This window comes from Balaenoptera physalus (genome assembly GCF_965194825.1).
Source record: "Balaenoptera physalus genome assembly, chromosome: 13".
NCBI lineage: Eukaryota > Metazoa > Chordata > Mammalia > Artiodactyla > Balaenopteridae > Balaenoptera > Balaenoptera physalus.
The window spans coordinates 104775805-104795382 of NC_138892.1; the positions used below are offsets into that span (position 1 = coordinate 104775805).

The following is a 19578-nucleotide window of genomic DNA, read 5'->3' on the forward strand; positions in this document are numbered from 1 at the left end:
GACCATCGTGGATTCCTCTTCTAAATAGCTGAACCAGGAGACACAACATGGGAGCCAAATTCCTGCAGCAACAGTTCACCTGTTGGTTCCTCGGAATGGAATATGTGCTTCCAACAAGCAGAGACCGATTGCCTACTCTGTACCTGACATTCTCTGAGTTCTGTGAAGCCTCCAAATATCAATTAGACACGAGTCCTGCCCTTAATATCCATTATTGAGTGCCTGCTGTGTGCAAGACTCAGTGCCGTGTGCTGGGGATACGGGGTGAACAAAATAGACCCCATCTCTGCTTTCATGGAGCTTATAATTGTGTGGAGGAAACAGACGATAATTGATGAGTAATCGATAAATTGCAAACCCTGAATTCCCATGCAGACCTTGTCAGAGGTGACTGCTCTCTGCTGCTGGTACATAGCATTTGGTGGCAAAACCGAAAAGGAGCTTAGTCATGCTAAGCGGAAGGTATTCCAGAACGTAATAGTGCTTGAGAATTTCCCAAGTAAGAAGCTTTTGCCAAGAAACGCTTCATTTAGGGTCATTTCAGTGTCCACTTCTTTTCTAGTTGCAAGGCCTTTGAAAAGCCATGCTCTGCATCTGTGCGCGTGCATACTTGCTCACAACACGTGCTCACACGTGTGCACTCGTGTGTGTGAGCAGAGTGAAAGCAGATGAGAACACTAATTGTGTGCTAAAGTGGCTAGGCACTTAGTAGGCTCGTCAGAATGTAGAAGAAATTTGTTGGAAAGATGACAGTTTCTGTAAAACGCTGACTTTATAAATAAGTGTAACAGTCCTTGAATTGCTACAAATCCTTTATTTTATATCAAGGGATCCAAACTAAGTCAGCACTTTTGTGAGCAAGCACTATACCTTAATTTATCTTTCAGAAGTGTCCAGAGTTCAGAACAGTGATACTCGCATTTTTTTCTTTTTTTTTTTCTGTTTTTGGTCCTTAGGGGCCAGAAATGCTAGAAGCCGGGGGACGGGAGTTGGGGCAAAGTGAAGGGGCTTCCCCTGTTCTGCATATTCTGTGTCCTTCGCTCACTTTCGCCTCACACCCGCATCCTGCTCTATTTTCTAATTCTCGAGTGTGTGTGTGTGTGTGTGTGTGTGTGTGTGTGTGTGTGTGTGTGTGTGTGTTTCGATTCTGGACTCAAGTTCCTCCCCGTAAAACAATCCTCAGCTTGACTTGTTCGTAAAGACCTGAGAAGGGGCCGCACCAGGAGGGCCCGTGGGGCCTTTGCTCGCAAACCTTGGGGACACAGCCCCTGCCCTGGACCCACGTCTGGTGCCCGACTGCTGCACACCTCCTGCTGCTTCCCCTGGTTCTGGATGCTCAGGTGCTTCTGGAAGCAAACGTGCACTCAGGCCTCTGAGGCCACTCACTCCTGATCCTAAGGAGAAAGGAAGGAGAAGCAGGTGGAGGGCTTCCTTCCCACCCTGAGCTGGTGGTGGACGCTTGCCATGCCGGGGTCCCTCCCAGAGCAGTGGTCCCCCTCACCTGCATCCCCGAGGGCTGCTTCCCTAACAGGTCTGGTTTAGGCACTGGCTTACTGGGGAGGAGGGCAGGGCGGAAGGGTGAGGAAACAGGCCTGGTGAGTTGGCATCTTACCTGGGGACACACAGCTGGTAAGGGCTGGCATGGGACCAGGGCAAAGGCCACCGACTGTTAACCCGGGATGCTTTGTTTCCACATCTGTTATGCTCCTTTCTTCACACCTTTACTTCTCCTTTGTGGCACTTCCCACAACCTGGAACAGTGTAGTGAGTGTGTCATGACTGCTCTAGCCCTGCTAAGCCAAGCGCTCCATGAGGACGGGGGCTGTGTGCATCTGCTGCTGGCTGTCATTAGCTTAATACCTGGGAGCCAGCATCCCCTTCACCTTCATCATCATCCCTTTCACCTTCATCACCTTCACCTTCACCTTCATCATCATCACCTTCATCACCTTCACCTTCATCACCTTCACCCTCACCTTTACCACCTTCACCTTCATCATCACCTTCACCTTTATCATCATCCCCTTCACGTTCACCACCTTCGCCTTCATCATCGTCCCCTTCACCTTCATCATCACCTTCACCTTCATCATCACCTTCACCTTCATAACCTTCACTTTCATCACCTTCACCTTCACCTTCATCACCTTCACCTTCACCTTCACCACCTTCACCTTCAGCATCATCCCCTTCACCTTCATCATCACCTTCACCTTCATCTCTCCTTCATCATAAGGACATTGAATGAATGAGCTAAGCAATGCTTGGTCTGGTTTTCCCTTTCTTGGCTCCTCTTGGCCCCCAAAAAGTGTGCTCCTCAACTATCTGTTTGTCACAGACCCCCAGCTTCCATTCAGATACATTTTACGATATTCTCCCCAATCTTCATTCTTCTCCAAAACAGCCAGTCAGAGGAGGAAGAAGAAGTGTTTGGCATCCTGAGGAGGAGAAGCTCCCTGGGCCTGAGTGGGTACCCGCTTACGGAAGAGGGGCCGGGGACCGGGGGTCTGGGCCCCCGGCCGCTCCGCAGAATCATCTCCATTGAAGAGGACCCACTGCCCCAGCTGCTGGGGGGCGGCTTTGAGCAGCCACTGGGCAAATGCCCGGAAAAAGGGGAGGCCGCCGACCAGGGAGTGGAGGGACAAATCGGGCCGTCCCAACCTCTGGGACTTAGGCCTGCGTCTCCCCGAGGGCAGCCCGTCGGAAAAGAAACCCTGTCTAAGGTAAGGGTGCATCCCACGCTGGCTTGTAGGTCACTCTGTGCCTTGTTCCTCGAGTGTGAGCCCAAGAGCCCCAAGGCCACTCAGGAAGCCAGACTCAGCAGGCCTGGTGATGCACCAAATTTGTGTCCCTCGGGTACCACCCGTCTCTGCTCTGCCCAGTGTCATGATGGAGACTCGGGGGTCTGGGGACACTCTCCTAACAACTTCTGTTTTTGGCCCCTATGTGGTTTTTTCTGATTCAGATTCTGCATTTATAGAGTAGGACAGAGCCTCTGCTGGGCAATTAGCGTCAGCTGTCACATGCTTTAAAAATGGTACCTCTTCTGGTCCTTTCTGTAACCGCTCCCTGCAGGCCAGTTCCTGCTGGGGAAGTCTGTGCACCATCGCTTTTCTCTCAGTTCCTAATCAGCTCGCCTCCTGCTCCTCCCGGCGGTGTGACCCTCCACTCCCACCCTCCATCCCCGCGCCCCCCACCAGCTCTCCCTGCTGAGTTCTCCGGGAGAAGGAGGCCGTAGGGACCGTCCTCCTCTGGATCACTGCGGATGCTCCTCACCTTGTCTGTGACCCAGGCCTTGGAACTGGCTCCTCAGCCCTCCCCCTGCCCGCTACTGGACCCTCTAGAACAGTTCCCTCACCCTGTGGCGGCCTTCAGAGCTGAGCGGTCCGAGTGACGCGTTAGCATGCGTGCCAGCGAGCCCTCTCCAGCCCCTGCACAGGGACTTCTTGGCCTCAGTTATCATTCCTGGGCCTGGATTAAGATTCATGCCTACAGACCACTCCTCTGAAGGGCCCTGGGCCAAGGGAGGGGGGAGAACTTGGTGGGTGGGGCCCTTGGTGGGTGGGGCATCCCTCCAACACCACCTTGTACATCCCCAAAAGTGCACAGACTACACTTGCTGGCAGTGGGCACAAATGGGGCTTTAAATACCCCACAATAGCCCCCCAAATGTGAAAGAAGTGTTAAGAGGTCCACGGGAGATGGGGTGAAGGGAGAGGCTGAGCGTCCGTGTCTGCCGTGGCATCTGATTCTCGCAGTTGTCGGATGAGGGGCATCAGAGATCTGTTCTCCCCTTAGGCAGGTGGGAAAGTAGAGCACAGAGCGAGGAAGCCCACCCAGCCCGCAGTGATGGGAGCCCAGCCTTCTCACCCACCGCTCTGCATCCCCACCGGCTGCACCGAGATGCGCTGCCGTTTAGCTGGGACGGAAACTGCAGCAGAGAGGAAATGCATCTGCTGGAAGTCAGTCACACAGCAGCCTCAACAGAGGGTCCCTTGCAAGGCCGCTGAGCCATCAATTGGTACCAGCTTTCGGGAAAGTAGTTTGATAATAGGAATCAAGAACTTTAAAGGTCCGCCTCCTTTGAACCAGCCCTCCTACTTCTAGCAATCTTTCCTAAGGAAATAACCAAAATCAGACAAAAACTTAATTCAAGAATGTAAGTACATAAGAGCAAATAATTGAAAAAACAACAATAGGGACATAAATTAGACTATATTAATTTAATAGAATGTTATATAGTGCTATTAAAAAGCACATTTTTGGAAAACTTCAGTGACTCAGAAATATTTATATGTAATTTAATAACATAGGAACAAATAGAAAATTATACATAAATTTATATTATATATAATAATATAAATAAAGTATACATAGTATATCAGATTTCTCTCAAAAAACATATATTGATTCATCTATATAAAAAAAGAAGCCTGGGGCTTCCCTGGTGGCGCAGTGGTTGAGAATCTGCCTGCTAATGCAGGGGACACGGGTTTGAGCCCTGGTCTGGGAAGATCCCACATGCCGCGGAGCATCTAGGCCCGTGAGCCAGAACTACTGAGCCTGCGCATCTGGAGCCTGTGCTCCGCAACAAGAGAGGCCGTGACAGTGAGAGGTCTGCGCACCGTGATGAAGAGTGGCCCCCGCTTGCCGCAACTAGGGAAAGCCCTTGCACAGAAACGAAGACCCAACACAACCAAAAATAAATAAATAAATAAATAAAATTAAAATGCAAAAAATAAATAAATAAAGAGCTATTCTTTAAAAAAAAAAAGGAAAGAAACCTGGAAGAAATGCATCCAAATAGGAATAGTGACCATTTCAGGGTTGGGGGGTAAATTATGAATAGTTATTAATTTCCCCTCTGCTAAGTTTCCTAATTTTAGAAATTAGTATGTATTACTTTCATTTTTTAAAGCTTTTAAAAAAAAAAAAAAAACAGTGGTGGGAAGGAGGATGAGAACAGATCCCCTGACTTGCCAGTGGAGGGAGCCTTTCTCCAGCCCCTCCCCACAATTTTGTTGTCTCACTGTCGTTCACGGGCAGGTGGATTGTCCCCCAGGTTAAGGGCAAGAACTGGAATAGCTTCGCTGCTCCTGTGAGGTGGGTCCTTCCCCCAACCGAACCATCACCGGGTTGATGATCGTATCCTGTCTGCGGAATAAGCGTCCTGCGGGAGGCAGGGGCCAGGGTGAGGGGAGCGCAGAGCGAGGTCAGCCACTGCCTCTGCAGCCAAGACCAGCTCCTCCCACCGTCCCCAGGCCTCGGGTGGACCAATGGCTGCGCTGAGCTTTAGTCTCAAACAAAGGACGGATGGAGCCCAAGCCTGGCAGAGAGTGGCGCTTGTGCATTGCAGGAACAAAGAGACTGGGGCCAGGGCAGCGTTTCTGAGTGTGGGTTTCTCTCTTTTTTTTTTTTTGAAGTTGGGTTTAAATTCCTGTAATTGACCTTGAATTCCCTCCTAAGTACAGCATGGAATTGATTTCTCCCCAAAAGGCTGTTAATGGCTTTTCTCTGAAATTCAAGTACTGCTAATATCTGCTGCTCCTCCACTATGGTATTTGCTCAACGAGAGGAGCTAATTCCCCCCAAATCCACTTCCAAACAGATTCTAACAAGCCTCCTCATCTGGCCTGGCAGCGCTGGGCTGGGCCTGAAGGCAGGATTTGGGGGAGCGTGCGGCTTTCTGGACTTAATGACCATTCGGAGGAAGGACCCTGTGCTGGTCTTCACTCTGCCTCTCACTCACCCAGCATCCTGGAGCAAGTCCATTTCCCGCTGGGCTGTAGCGTGCCAGAGTAACAGGCAGGCCAGTTCCCAGTCTCTTCCGCTGCTGGCTGGAGAAGCAGCACCATGACTGTGTTCTGGAAAGTTCTTCCCGTAGCCTGGCATCTTGGGATTTCCCAAGCTACTGAGTGGAGGCTGTCTTGCCTTATTTCCAGGGCAGGCAGGGACCCTAGATGGAAGGTGAGCTGGGACAGAAGGGCTGCATGCAGGGAGGCGAGCGTGTCCTCCCTCCGGTCCGGGCTTTCAGTGACGGGGCAGAAACGAGAGGCCCGACCCCAGCCTTGGACGCCTCTGCCCCCGAGTTATAGACAAGCTGTCTTTTTCTCTCTCCCCTTCCCCTGCAAACACCCCCACCCTGTCCTCCCCACCCACCCCCTGCAGAGAATCTCTGCTTCCCCCTTAAGCCCCATCCCAGAGCCCCCCGCACCCCGAGACCCTTGACTCCTCGTCCGTGCTCTGGGCACTGGGAACATCGTGCCGTGACTATCTGTACACGTGGCCGCCTTCCCTCCACCACACACCCGGCCCAGCACAGGGCCTGCGGCGCAGCACATGGGCAACAGTGGTGGTGGAATGAAGGTCTCTCTTCCCGCTGCTGAAGCTGGAAGGAGCCTCGGTGCCCCAAGCCCGAAGCTTCCTGCATCCAAGGCCCGAGCAGCCTCCCCGGTGCTGGTTGCGGGCCCCTCCCTGGACACCGCAGGGACAGGTCAGGGGCAGGGGTGGCAGGCGGCCGTCCCAGCATTTGACCCTACTGTCTGTCTTCCACAGGAGGAAGGTTCTGTGTCCACCCCAGACCGGCTCTTCAAGATCGTGTTTGTGGGCAATTCCTCCGTGGGGAAGACGTCCTTCCTGAGCCGGTTCTGCGACGGCAGTTTCTCCCCGGGTTCAGCGGCCACCGTGGGTGAGTTCTCGGCCCTGGGCTGGACCCCAGCCCACCTCTGGGAAGGGGCGGCTGTGAGAAGGGTGCCCAGGGAGGGACTTGGAGCCCCGTGGGAGGGGCCGAGGGCTGGGCTGGTAGGTGAGGCCCCCCTCTGCCTGGTGCTCCACGGGGATGGGACCACGAACGGTTCCTATGCCCAAGATGAGGGTCTCTGAAGTTGGCAAGGGTGGACTTCTGGCCCTTTGTCCCCTCTCTGAGCCTGTCTGTCTTCAGTCATCCCTTCCCCACTTTCTCTGTGTGTGTGTTTGTGTGTGTGTGTGCATGCACACTCGTGTAGACGGGCAGGATGGAGGACAGTGCCTTGGGGGCTTCTTTTACCCATCAGGTTTCCTCCTCCTGCATCCCGGGCCTGCTGGGTGACAGAGGGAGTCCATTGTGGACGCTCGTTAAGCTCAGCTACAAATAGCTGATCAGGGCTTCATGTGCCTCCATTATTATCTCGGGCAATTCTGTATTTAGATAGGAGCCTTTGCCCCTTCACCCAGAGGTGCTCCTTGCATTGGAGTATGTGGTAAGACCCAAGGGCATATTGACCTTTTAGTTTCTACCAAGGTGAATCACTCGAGCAAAAAACACAATGAATCGTTTGGGTGCCTTCTATGTGCCCTTTAACCACGCTAGGTCAATTATATTAAAAATACATTGATATGATCTGAATATTTCCCATGGGTTTTGATATTTATCATTTCCATCTGTCTTCCCAACAACCCTGAAAGGCAAGCATTGCTATCAGCCCAATGGACAGACCAAGACACTGAGGCCCAGAGAGGTCCAGAGGCGGGTCCTCATTCCCACCAGCTGGTTGGTGCTGATACTGGTCCTGACCCAACCCCACATGCACCCCTGCTGTCCCAGCCCACTGTCTCCCTAACAGTATTGTGCTGTGCATGCTCAGAGCCCAATTTCTGCCACAGGAGGCGGGCAGAGGCTGGCACAGGCAGGGGAGGCTGCTAAGGTCCAATGGGGCATCGGAAGTCCCGGACCTTCATCTCAGCTCTGCCACTGATCAGCTGTGTGACCTCGGGAGAAGGTGTTTCCTTTTCGGCTTCAGTCTTTCCTCACCTGAAAAAAATGAGAGATCTGAACCGGGCCAGCCAAGACTGCTTCCAAGCCCAGGGCTCTGTCCAGACCACCTCTGACCCCTGGAGGTCTCACAAGCTGGCCCTCCAAGACGATCCGAGACAAACTTTCCTGCCCCAGAGTCTGCCTGGGGAGAGTCTGGTCTCTTCCTCCAGGATAACCTGAACGGGCCCTTCCTTCCAACTTTCTTCCTACAGATGGGTCTCTTCCCACGACTGTAGGCGCCCTGTTCTTACTGCTGAGCCTTTGCAGTTTCCAAATCCGGAGCCCCCTCCTGCCCCACCCCCCGCCCCATCCCACCCAGAGACTGGGCGCATCCCAAGGTGAAGAATCGGGACTCTGATGGCAAGACGGCCCAAAAGAGCCTGGCCTCATGCGGCCGGAAGGGATGGCTAGGAGTGACCCCCGTGTGCCGAGTGTGGTGACGCAGGAAACAGCGGCTGCAGAGCTGGACTGGCCCGCCCTGGAGCGTTCCATGGGGTGGCCACAGAACCACCCCTGAGGTCACAGCTCGGGCACAGGCTGTGGGAGCAGGGGAGGGATGCCGCAGCCCCCAGGGGCGTCCCTCCGGCGGTGCACATGGTGCCTCTCCTGTTGGTAAAATCAGGGAATCGGGGTCTGCTTACACCTCCAACTGGTGCCCCCGAGATGGAAAGCTCTGAAAAAGAGAAAATCAGACTAATTTGCACTCCCCAGGAGGCCAATTATGGAAACACCTACAATTTAGGAAGGGGAAAAATATCAAAGTTTCCAAATCTGGAACGCCCTTCATGGAGCTGTGCAAAACGAGCCAGAGCAGCAGCTGGAATTAGCCTCCCCGGCACACGTGTCAGGGAGCTGATGTCACACCAGCCGCCTGGAAGATGCTCCCTTTAAAGACACAGATGAGCCACCGAGTCCTGGGCTCAAGCAGGCCAACCCCTGTCAAGCACAGCAGCCCTGGACCCTCAGCACAGCACCAGCAGGGGCGCGGCGGTGCCTTAAAGCTCTCCTCCATCACCGAAGGGCCTTCCTGATCGCCCAGCCCCTCATGAGCACGTGACCTGTCCTCCACCTTCGGCTTGTGCGTGGTGTGGCTTCCACGATGCAACAGTTTGTCTTGGGGCGCCCCTGCCTTCCCCTCCTTAGCACCAGCGGATCCCTTGTAAAGCAGGTGTGTGGGCCCTGCGGGTGTCCTGGAGACGTCAAACGATGGCTCTTGCAGAACGTTGGAGCTCATTTTGTCAATGAGAAGAGTGGCTGCCAGCAGCTAAGGCTCTAGAACCCCGGACTCTGAGTCCAGAGCTCTTCCCGAGGCCCCGCCTTGGTTCCTGGCCCTGCTTTAAACCACGGCCCACGGCCCAAGGTGTTTCTTCTGCCCTCTCCTGGGCACCAGTCCGTTTCCATCCCTCTCCTCGACTCCACAGAGAAATCCCGAGAGCTTCCCCTCCGGGACATCTCGCTGGCACTCCCTGCTCCCAAGCGCTCCTGCTTGGAATGACCTGTCCTGTCCAGAAAGGTGAATGCCGCCCTTCCTGGGGTCCATCACCCACAGCTCTGACCCACACATCCCACACACAGCACACTCCACGGTGATGGGGCCCCCGAGGTCCAGTCCTCACTCAGGAACCACTGGGGTTGCAAGTCGGGGGTCACCTCCATGTGTTTGCTGAACGCTACAGCTGGACGTAAAATCATGGACACCCAACTTCCCTCCAGCACCCCCGTCACACCTCAGTGTACAGATGGGGAAAGCGAAGCCTCCCAGATGGGGTGAAGTCACGTCACACAAGGTCAAGGTCACACAGCTGGTCAGAGGCAGGACTGAGGCAGGAACGTGGGGTCTGGGCTCCCGGACCGTTGGAACGGGTGCAGAGGGGGTCTCAGAAGTCCCTCTGGTACCTCGTCACTCTGTGCAGCCTCTCCTGCTGGACACTGACTCCCCGTGTCCTCCCAAACCCCACGCATCCCTTGGGCTTGTTCATCTGCTTCCCAGCCTGCAGGTCTGAGGCTGCAGGGAGGGCTACCTCGTGGACCAGCGGGGACTCGCCAAGCTTCTGGTCCACCGAGCTCCCTGCAGGACAAGTTCCCCGTCCTCCAGCAGAGCGATTACCAGTGAGGTCGAGGGACCCAGCCGTCCCTCCACCACCTGCCTTTCCCTCAGAGAGAGGGCTCATCCTCGGGGGCTTCAGGTCAGGCTCCGAAGGTGTGATGACCGCGGCTGGCTTTCCCCTGGGTTGTTATTAGGCTGTGGGCAGCCCCCCGGTCTCCCAGAGCACCGATGGGGAAAGCCCTACCGCTCTAGCTAAGAAAACACCCTTGGGTTTGGTTCCCATCTGTTCTGATGGGAGCATTTAGCCTTGGACTTCCTAGGTGAAACGAAGCTGCCAGGGGCCCCGTGCCCAGGGTACTGCTATGAAAAGAGCAGTGAGCCTCAGAACTGGGTTTGCAACTCGCTGAGGCTGCTGACCAGCTTGGGCAAGGCTGGGCTCCTGCTTCTTTATCCTTCTACGGTTTGGGAAGAGAAGGGGGGTGCACGTGTGTGCACGTGTGAGTATGGGTACGTGTGTGTGTGCGCGTGTGTGTGCAGATAGCAACCTGCACGTGGATGTCCCAGGGGAGCACGGTGAGGAGGGAGAGATGGCACATGGAAACTGGGGATACCAAGCATTCTACCAATGGGACACGTCCCTCTTTTCGTTACCCAGACACGCGCATCCTCTCTCTGACTCTCTTCTGTGAGCCCAGGGCTTCTGTAGTCCTGCTAACATTGTAGGAGCAGATGACCCTCCCATCTCTCCTCCCCTGCCCGGCCCCTCACACACTCGCCTTTGCCTGGAGACCGTGGCAGGGATGCCCTTTTCCATCAACTGCCTCTTTGTTGTCTGTCTGTCAGTCTGTCTGTCTGTCTCTATCTGGCCAGGCTGCTGTTGCTGTCCCCTGAGCCCTCCAGAGTAAGGACCCCAGAGGCTGGGCCTTTTAGAGGTTGGGAGGGGATGCCCTCTGGTTCCAAGATCTGATGCCTTAAGGGGGAAAAACGTTTTAAAACCTGGTTGAGCATCTGTGAACATTCTCACAGGGTGTAGGAGGGAGGAATGTTTGTTATCAAAGCACCTACATTTAGGTCCTCTGTCTGAGGGCTGCTGTGGGGTCCACAGTACATCTCCCTGCCCTGCACCCTCTCTCTGGGATCCATGACTCCAGGTAGGGTCACAGCTTCAGAGGGAGGATTGCAAGTGGCCTAATGGCTGGGATTAGGAGCTCTGATTCCATTTCTAAGGAGGATTTGCCTCTGATTCCCTCCCCCACCCCTTTTCTTCTCTTCCGTCCCTCCCTCCACCTGCCAAGCCCTCCCCTCCTGCTCCTCTCCTCCACCTACCTTCGCCTCACCACAATGGGAGTCTGAAAGTGTGATCCATCCCCCAGGGATATTCGGATTTTACTATGGGAACTTTGAAAAGGGTTCTAGGGAGAAAGAAGAAAAGGGAGGGAGGGAGGAAGGGCTCTGAGGACAGTCTTTCTGTCGCTCCATCTTCCCAAGGAGGGAGTAAATGATGATTCTTTGCGTTGGTAGATTGCTTTTCCGTATGTGATCTCATTCGATCCCTAAAGAGGGTCTGGATTACACTGCAGTGAAAAGCCTGCGGTTCAGAGAGGCTCCGTGACTGGATCAAGGTCCCACAGCCGGTCAGCGGCAGAGACAGGACCAGAACCCAGGTCCCGGGCCTCCCGGCCCAATGCTCTGTCCCGGCCCACATCACCTGTCAGGAGCTGCGGGGGGAGGGCCGCCCCTCGGGCTGATGGGATTCCAGGCTGGGGCGTGGCTTCCGGACTTGGACATGATGCTCGGCTCCCCCCGCAGGCATCGATTACCGCGTGAAGACCGTGCGCGTGGACGACTCGCGAGTGGCCCTGCAGCTGTGGGACACGGCGGGGCAGGAGAGGTGAGGACGCCCCCCTCCCGGGTAACCCCGCCTCTCCTCTCCCCGCGGGGGCGGGCTGTGGCGGCAGAGGAGGCCGCGCACGTGACCCGGCCCTTCGCGCAGGTATCGCTGCATCACCCGGCAGTTCTTCCGCAAGGCCGACGGCGTCGTCGTCATGTACGATCTCACAGCCAGACAGTCCTTCGTGGCCGTGCGGCCGTGGCTGAGCAGCGTGGAGGTGAGCTGGGGGCCTCCGGGCGGCCCCTCTTCCTGGGCCCGCTGCCCTCTCTGGACACCTGACTCACACCCCACCTTCTCCGGGAAGAAACCGGTTCAGGCGTCCGTGCGTCAGTCCACCCAAGTGCCCGGCACCAGGCTGGTTACTGGGGACCCAAAGGTGAACACGAGAGGTGCGGTCCCTGCCCTCATGGGGGGAGGGGCGACTGTATACTAGAGCTGGGAAGAGGCAATGCAAATAGTCTGGGATTAGTAGGGATGGATGGAGAGAAACTTACAGAACTACGCTTTCTGCCATTAGTAGGGGGCTGTAGTTTCGAAGGCCCCTGTTTTGCAGAGAGCCTGGGATCTAGCCAGGAAGTGAAACATCTGGTTGAATTTGAAGGTGGTGGTGGAGGTGAAGAAATGTCAGGGGGTCATCATTGCAGCTTGAAGCATGAGTTTGGCCATTCTGCAGAAAGCTGGGTCGAGCACTGTGTGACTGGCCTGTTCCTGCCCGGGGCAGGGCCGAGAAGCATCGCCTGAGCCACTCCCCAGTGGAAGCTAAGCTGAGATTTCAGATCCGTCTGTGGTTAACTCAGAATTATCCATATGTGGATGGGGCTTCTCTGTATAATTTGTAGTTTGCGTTTTCCTGCTTTAAAATTTTAGCAGAAGGTACAGGTAAATTTTAAATGATGATTCCAAACTGAGATGAACATCAGGATCACTTGTGAAGCTTTGAAACAAAACAGACACCAGGGCCCAAAGAGAATGATTCAGGTGCTGGAAATCCAAAAAACAAAAAAACCAAAAAAAGCAAAAGTCCCCCAGGTGGTTTTGTTTCTCAGCCAGCATGGTTTCCAGCCTAAACAAGTGCTTCTCAAACTCTAATATGCATGAAGCATCTCCTGGAGACCTGGTTAAAATACAGATCCTGGGTCAGCAGGTGTGGGCTGGGGCCTGAGATTCTGCATTTCTAACAAGTTCTAACAAGCCAATGCTGCTGGTCCAGGGACCACACTTTGAGAAGCAAGATTCTAAATCCTTTTCAAAGATGTTTGTGTTCCTTCACCAAGAATTTGAGGGGCACGACCCACGTGCCCAGCCCGCGCCGCGCGCTCTGGAGGACTCAGTGTGATTCACCGATGCAGCGGCCCCAGGGTTCTGCGAGCAGGTGTGTCAGGTGGGGTTGTGTGTTGAGGATATGGAGCCGTGGCCTCCTAGATGCAGTTGTTCTCAAGATTCTTGAAAAGCGAAGTCGTTACGCCTTGGCAACCAGCCGTCAGAGACGTCAGGTGATAGATTAAAACTTGACACCTTATTGGATCGGAGGGGAACTGAAAATAATCAGCACTTGATGTCTGTGGCGCACCTTGAATTTCCATAGCACTCCCAGTGTTTCGCCTTGCCGGGGAGAAGGGAGGGTGGAGGGGGAGCTTTAATAACAGGCTTTGGGTTCAGAAGCCTTATTATTAAGTGAATGGTGGCCAGCTGTTCCCAGCGCCCCTTCCCCCATCAACCTGAAAAGCTGTACCCAAGGAAAGGGCTGAAACTGCCACAGATTATACACGGCAAAGACTGACTCCTAGGTTGTGTCGGGCAGGAACAGCTGCTGGGGAGGCGTGGAGTTCCCTGCAAAGAACATTTTCATCGTCCCAGCCCAGCCATCGCCTGGCCGTGAAGCGTGGGCCAGTCACTCCATGAAGGGGTGGACCAAAGGGTCTGGAAGGTTCCTCCTGGCCCCCGCATTCTATAGGGGCTGGCACTTGACCCTCTGGGGGGCCGGGATGGAGCAAGTGTGTGTGGATGAGAGAACCCTGCCAGCCCAGAGGGAACTAAATGCCTTGGGCACAAGAGAAGGGGCGACTGCTCTGCTTTATGAGGTGTCCTGCCCCACACCCCCTCCTCTCCCACCTCGGCACCTTTACCTGGCCCGCAGGCCTCCTGCAGAAGAGACCCAAGCAGGGCCCAGACACACTCTGTGCTGATTCTCCCGCCATTTGGCTTTCCTGTGCACTTCCAGGAAATCAAAGCAGTTAGACCTTCCTACCAACTCAGCATCCCCCACCCTCCTGACCGCCAAATCTCTGCTGCGTGGTACTGGTTTAACCAGTCCCATCTAGAGGAGAAACTGGTCAGGCTCTAAGGGCCCCATGTTTAGACCGTGAGGCACCCTGGACATCTGAAGACGTTGGGGCCTGTATCAGGTAGAGAAGATAGGATATGGTACAAGCCCAATGGGCTGGTATTTCTCCCGAATCCAGATGTTTGGTCCGCAATGTCTGCAGTCCTGGCGTGTTAACATCTCGTTTGGCTCTTTCTGTCATCCCAAGAGCACTGTCCTGTTAGGCCTATGCATCAAGGAAGTGGCATCTGACCCAAGTCATCAACCAGCAAGGCCAGTGCCTCTGAGCCAGAAAAAAACCAGGGAGATTAATCTCACATAGCCTCTTGTTTTATAGTTCTGCAGCTTTCCTCTCCCTTCCTGGATGGCTGACTGGCTCTCACTCTGTGATCTTTGTCACCAGTGACAATGTACAGCACACGGCAAAAAATAGCAGTTTGATTTTTTTTTTTTTCCCACGTTCCAAGTTGAGCTCAAAGTGCTGGCAGTTGAGAACGAACTACGCAAATAAATCTTGTTTTGACTCATCGTCTGGGGGGGGCGGATAAATATGGAAACCCCCAAGATATAATTTTGCAGTCATTTTCTTCTGAGCATAAATGCATGCTTTAATGTGCTGAGAAATTTTTTTGTTCTGCCTCTGGAGAAATAGCAGCACTCGCCTGGCTAAGTGCTTTTTCTTGCCTCCCAGCAAATAGGTATTCACACACACACACACACACGCACATGCACACACATACACACACACACACACACGCACACACATACGCACACATATACACACACATACACACACACACACACACACACTGCAACCAACCAAATGCAACAGCTGCACGTCCTGAGCTGAAAGCCAACCCTTGCTCTGAGTTGACAGCTCCTGTAAGTGAAAATCAGAGACGGGGAATCTTTTGAATTTCAACAAGTCTGTCTTCCAGGAAGTTCAAGTTCAGAGAAAGGTAACTGAAGTGGTGGAAGGCGGAGAGGCTAGAGGGAGGACAGAAGCCAGCTCTGGAGCCCACCTCACAGCTCAGGGAAGAGAGAGGGAAGAGAGGAGGGATCTGGGTGGGTCCCACAGAGAGACGTGGCAGAGCCGGACAGAGCCTGGGCCTCCTGCACAGAGACTGTGGCCAGCCCGGGAGCTGCCCTCCGACCGGTCCCTCTGACCTGGTGTGCCCATGGGACTTTAGCAACACCTATAAAAATGTCTGCAGACATTGGGTGGCCTTAGACTTAGTCACCAAAGGAGGTGCCCTTTGGACTTTTAAAAGTAAGTGTGGCTTCATCTGGTGGATAATTATGAGCCTCTTTGTCCAAGCAGTGGGCAGGCCAGCACCCTCGTTAAGTAGGTGAATGGTGCAAAGTGTAGGCAAAAAGCTCAAGTCTCGAGGTTCAAGTCAGAGAGGACCATGAAACCCCCAGCCCAGCCCCAGGGCCTCCTGTGTCGAAGGGTGACCTGGGGCCGGGGTGAGGGTGCCTGGCTGCCTGCAGTGGGTGGCACACGCCCTGGCCTTATGTGTGTTCTCACTTATTTTTGCCACGTCTTTGGAGATAGGCCTAATTCTCCTACATCAGCACAGGCCAGGGCCCTGGGAGGGGACACGAGGGGTCCAGAGAGTTTGTATAACGAGGGGAACGCTGCAAAGAACAGAAAACCACCGCTCCAGCTGGGGCCTGGGCTTTTTTTTCCTGCTCCTTCTAAGCTCTTTTATTTTTATTTTTTTAGCCAGGAATCACTTTAGGAAGGAAGGCGGCCTCTCCTTTTCCAAGCGGCAGCCCTGCTGCTCATGGTGCAGGGCCCAGATGCTGGGCTGACTGTTCCTACCTCATCCTATCGGGTCATTCAGGACCCGGCATCCCCTTTGCAAGAGAGGAACAAGCCATCGCCCGTAACAAGTAACACCAGATTCCAGGCTAGAATCCCACCCTGGGATTTCAAGTCTGATGCTCTTATTTTCAGAGCATTTCCATGTCAAGAAACCTCACCAGCCTTAGTCATTCCTCACACATCCATCTACAAATATCTCTCGCGCGCGTGTGCTCCAAATAGCAAGTCTTTTGGCCCATATTCCTGCTTCTTCCTCTTTTCTTCCTTTTCTGTGAAAAGCTCTTCGCACAAGTTTCTGCGGCACAGCACAGGTGGGGGACGGGGTATTCCCGGTACCCGCAGTCTGGTCAAGAAGGGAGCCTCAGGGTCCACGCACGTAGCCATCAGTGGGTTTCTCACTCGCAGATAACTGGAATATGGCGAAGTCTACCCAACACATCCACCACCATGTGCATAAGTCAGTCTACCTCTGATGGGTCAGAAGGCACTGTGAGATCTTGGGCCTCTGAGTCATCGTTACGAACGTTCATTACCATCTCACCACGAATATGTGGAAATACTGCCTTTAGAGCGTTCTGGTTAATGAGACACTAAATAGCAGGGAGGTCATTGGAAATAAGAATTCAGAGCCAAGGATTAGAGAAAGGTGGCCCCGTATACTAAAGGGTGGGTCCTCATAACGCTAACTTTGTTGGATGTTCTTTTGGATTCTCTGAGCTTTAACATTCTCATTTAATACATGAGAGGTTTTTTCACTGCTGAACTGCAATAAAAATGAATGTGTAGATTGAGGAACGACGGAGGCTTCATTTCGAATGTGATGCTATTTAAACCCGAAACAGGTGACCTGTCAGATGGACCATGGACATTTATTTGACGGGGTCTAGGGTAAAGCGGCCGAACTGTTGGCGAAACTAGCCGCCGGCAGGCTTCTGGTGTCCCACGGCCTCTCTACTTAGTGAAACAGAGCTGCAGTGAATACCTATTTATTACCAAATTATGAGTAAAAGCCCCTAATTAAATATCTCACAAAGCAAAAATAACAACCTGCGTAAATGTGAACATTACCATATTGACTCAGTAGCTGTGCGTCCTGGGCCCTTGGGGTGCAAAGACCCTGGGGTGCAGGGACCCTGGGATGTAGGGACCCTGGGTTGCAAAGACCCTAGGGTTCAGGGACTCTGGGGTGTAGGGTGCAGGGACTCTGGGGTGTAGGGACCCTGGGGTTCAGGGACCCTGGGATGCAGGGACCCTGGGGTGCAAAGACCCTAGGGTTCAGGGACCCTGGGATGTAGGGTGCAGGGACTCTGGGGTGTAGGGACCCTGGGGTTCAGGGACCCTGGGATGCAGGGACCCTGGGGTGCAAAGACCCTAGGGTTCAGGGACTCTGGGGTGTAGGGACCCTGGGATGCAGGGGCCCTGGGGTTCAGGGACCCTGGGATGCAGGGACCCTGGGGTGCAGGCCCCTGGCTGATATGACACAGGACACAGCCCCTGGAGGGGTAAGTAGGGTTGAGCCCTGGAATAAACCTGTTCTGGCCCATGAAGTACGACTGCTGTGGCCCCCGTTCTTCCGGATCAGGGCTCCTTCAGAGCCAGGACACCCAGGACAGGGGTCCCCATGGGGTGACCTCCAGGGAGGCACATGACAGTCATGTATCACGCGCTGTGGACCCAAGACCGTGAATCGGATCTGGACCCAGCCCGCGGGGAGCTACGTGCCCAGGTCAAGGCCGCTGGAGGTACGCTGCTGACGGTGCAGCCCCTGAACCACCTCACAAGCCCGTTGAGCAGCTCCTTGTTCATTCTGGTCACATCGATCGAGTCTGGTCACTTGGGAACGCCCTCGGGGGCTCCGTACGGACACCTGTGGTATCAGCGTCAGCTGTGCCCTCATCCTGCTCCCAGTGCCAGCTCACGGGGAGGCTGCATGTTCCAGCCAGGACCCGAGGAGCGGGGTAAAGGGTGGTCCCTGCGCTGAGAGGGCTGGGAGGCACCCAGAGGCAGCCTTGAGCACCTTGCAGAAGCCCGGCAAACTGGGGCTCTGGGAGATGGTGGTCCCCTCTGTGCTTTGGGGTGAGTCTGTCATCGCCGGCCTTTGTGGCAGCAGGGGGTTCGCAAGCTAGTTTGTGTCTTTGCAACCAGTGTTTCCACCTGCCCTTCCCGGTTCTCCTGAAGGATGCTTCTCTCAGTTGGGGGATTATCTGTTCCGCAGGAAGCTGTGGGAGACCGCATTCCTGTTCTTCTGCTGGGCAACAAAGTTGACAACGAGAAAGAGCGGGAAGTGCCGCGGGGCCTGGGAGAGCAGCTGGCCAAGGTGAGGGGCGAGCATCCCCCTGGGACAGGGAGGGACCCCGAGGGGAGTCGGGCATGTGCCCAAGAGTCGGTGTGGGAACCTTCTCGGGGAGCCCCCTGTGAAGGCAGCAAGCAGGCTGGATGGTGTCCTGGCATCGTGGGGCTGGTCCAGCTGCTGCACGTGGAACTTTCCGCAGAGAACTTGACTCAGGTGTGGGGAATTTCCCAGATTCTCTTCCTTGGAACTCAGAATTATGAATCCTCAGATAGTAGGAAGTTACTTATTTCAGTCCCCTAGCTGATCCTTGAATCCCATCATCTGTGTTTCCCTACTTGGTTGCCTTCAGGGATGAAACACTCACTACCTGTCGGGCAGCGTGCTCTTCCTTGGGCAGCTCTGTTAGAGCATCCATCCTTCCTACCAAGACTGAGCGTCCAAGCTGCAAACTCCAGATAAATTCAGGGCAGGCACTGCAGAGCTGACCATTAAAATAAGCATCAGCCCTCTTGCCCAAGCAGGGAACCGTTGCGGCGCGATGGAAATCAGGCAGCAACACAAGCCACGCTCGCTCCTTGGCTTCCTCTACTGCCTCAGAGTGGTTTTCGGGGAACTGTGTGTCGGGGGAGACAGGGCTTCCCAGCCCCAGGATTCCATAATCCTCAGTGTGCTTGCTCCAGACAGGGACTCAGGACCTCAGAGGCTAGGAAGGCAGGCACAGGTGGTGAAACTCAAGGGGAAAAGGAGGAAGAAAGGCCCGCAGCTGCACGTCCACGGGCTGCATCCACATTTCCTAGCCCAAGGAGCTCTGAGCACAAAGGCTTTTGCATTGCGTTTGGCAGAAAAAACCTGACCGGAACCGATGTGGGTTTTGTTTACCTCACTTTGAACAAATATTCAAATATTTCACTGAAGAATTATTAATATATTTGATTATAGCGTGCTATCCCAGATCCACAGAGGCTATTGTATAATATACATTACAGACAAGTATTCGCTTTATAAAACTCAAAAATTCTGGATTCCAAAATACATCTGGATCCAAGGTTTTTGATTAAGGAACTGCAGACCTGTGTTTTTAGTTTATCATCCCATTTTCTTTTCTTTTCTTTCTTTCTTTCTTTTTCTTTCTTTCTTTCTTTCTCACTTTCTCTCTTTCTCTCTTCCTTTCTAGTGAAAAAAAAACCTGTGGCTCCGAGAAGTTAAGTGATTTATTCAAATTATCACCCGGCCCCAGGGGTGGGGTCGGGACTCGAAGCTGGAAGGCAAATCACATCTCCCAGTTCTAGGTCCTGTGTGCTGCCCGCACCCACACAGAGCCTTCATCCTTCCACAGATGGAAGGGGAGTCAGGGCCAACCGAGGTGTGCAGGGACCAGACTGGGTGAAGGCAGAGGATGGAGCT

The 19578-nt window shown here is 54.1% G+C and overlaps 2 protein-coding genes across 13 annotated transcripts in view; one reads left to right on the forward strand and one right to left on the reverse strand.

Annotated features, from left to right (window-relative positions):
• Positions 1 to 19578, forward strand: part of CRACR2A (calcium release activated channel regulator 2A) — a 164045-nt gene that overhangs the window by 133903 nt on the left and 10564 nt on the right. For all 8 annotated transcript variants that reach the window (XM_082421106.1, XM_082421105.1, XM_082421111.1 and 5 more), the window contains 5 exons: positions 2405 to 2723; positions 6556 to 6688; positions 11649 to 11730; positions 11833 to 11947; positions 18097 to 18198. In XM_082421106.1, the coding sequence (XP_082277232.1) occupies positions 2405 to 2723; positions 6556 to 6688; positions 11649 to 11730; positions 11833 to 11947; positions 18097 to 18198 (751 nt within the window). The remainder of the gene's footprint in view (positions 1 to 2404; positions 2724 to 6555; positions 6689 to 11648; positions 11731 to 11832; positions 11948 to 18096; positions 18199 to 19578) is intronic.
• Positions 1144 to 2397, reverse strand: LOC309641265 (uncharacterized protein). Of its 5 annotated transcripts, XM_082421138.1 has the most exons (3): positions 2010 to 2397; positions 1941 to 1976; positions 1144 to 1904 (listed from the first exon to the last, which is right to left on the reverse strand). In XM_082421138.1, exons 1-3 carry the CDS (start codon positions 2217 to 2219, stop codon positions 1854 to 1856), a joined length of 297 nt encoding a protein of 98 aa, XP_082277264.1. In that variant the 5' UTR covers positions 2220 to 2397; the 3' UTR covers positions 1144 to 1853. The 5 variants fall into 5 exon arrangements, with proteins under 5 accessions (XP_082277264.1, XP_082277263.1, XP_082277262.1 ...); XM_082421137.1 differs by having other exon boundaries at positions 1144 to 2078; positions 2133 to 2397; XM_082421136.1 differs by having other exon boundaries at positions 1144 to 2024; positions 2067 to 2397.

Excerpts from the sequence above, each read along its gene's own strand:
- LOC309641265 (XM_082421135.1), bottom strand. The coding sequence starts at position 2,219 with ATGAAGGTGAAGGTGATGATGAAGGTGAAGGGGATGATGCTGAAGGTG. Across the intron at positions 1,905-1,940 it reads TGAAGGTGAAGGTGATGAAG|GTGAAAGGGATGATGATGAA; the intron begins GTGATGATGATG and ends AAGGTGATGAAG.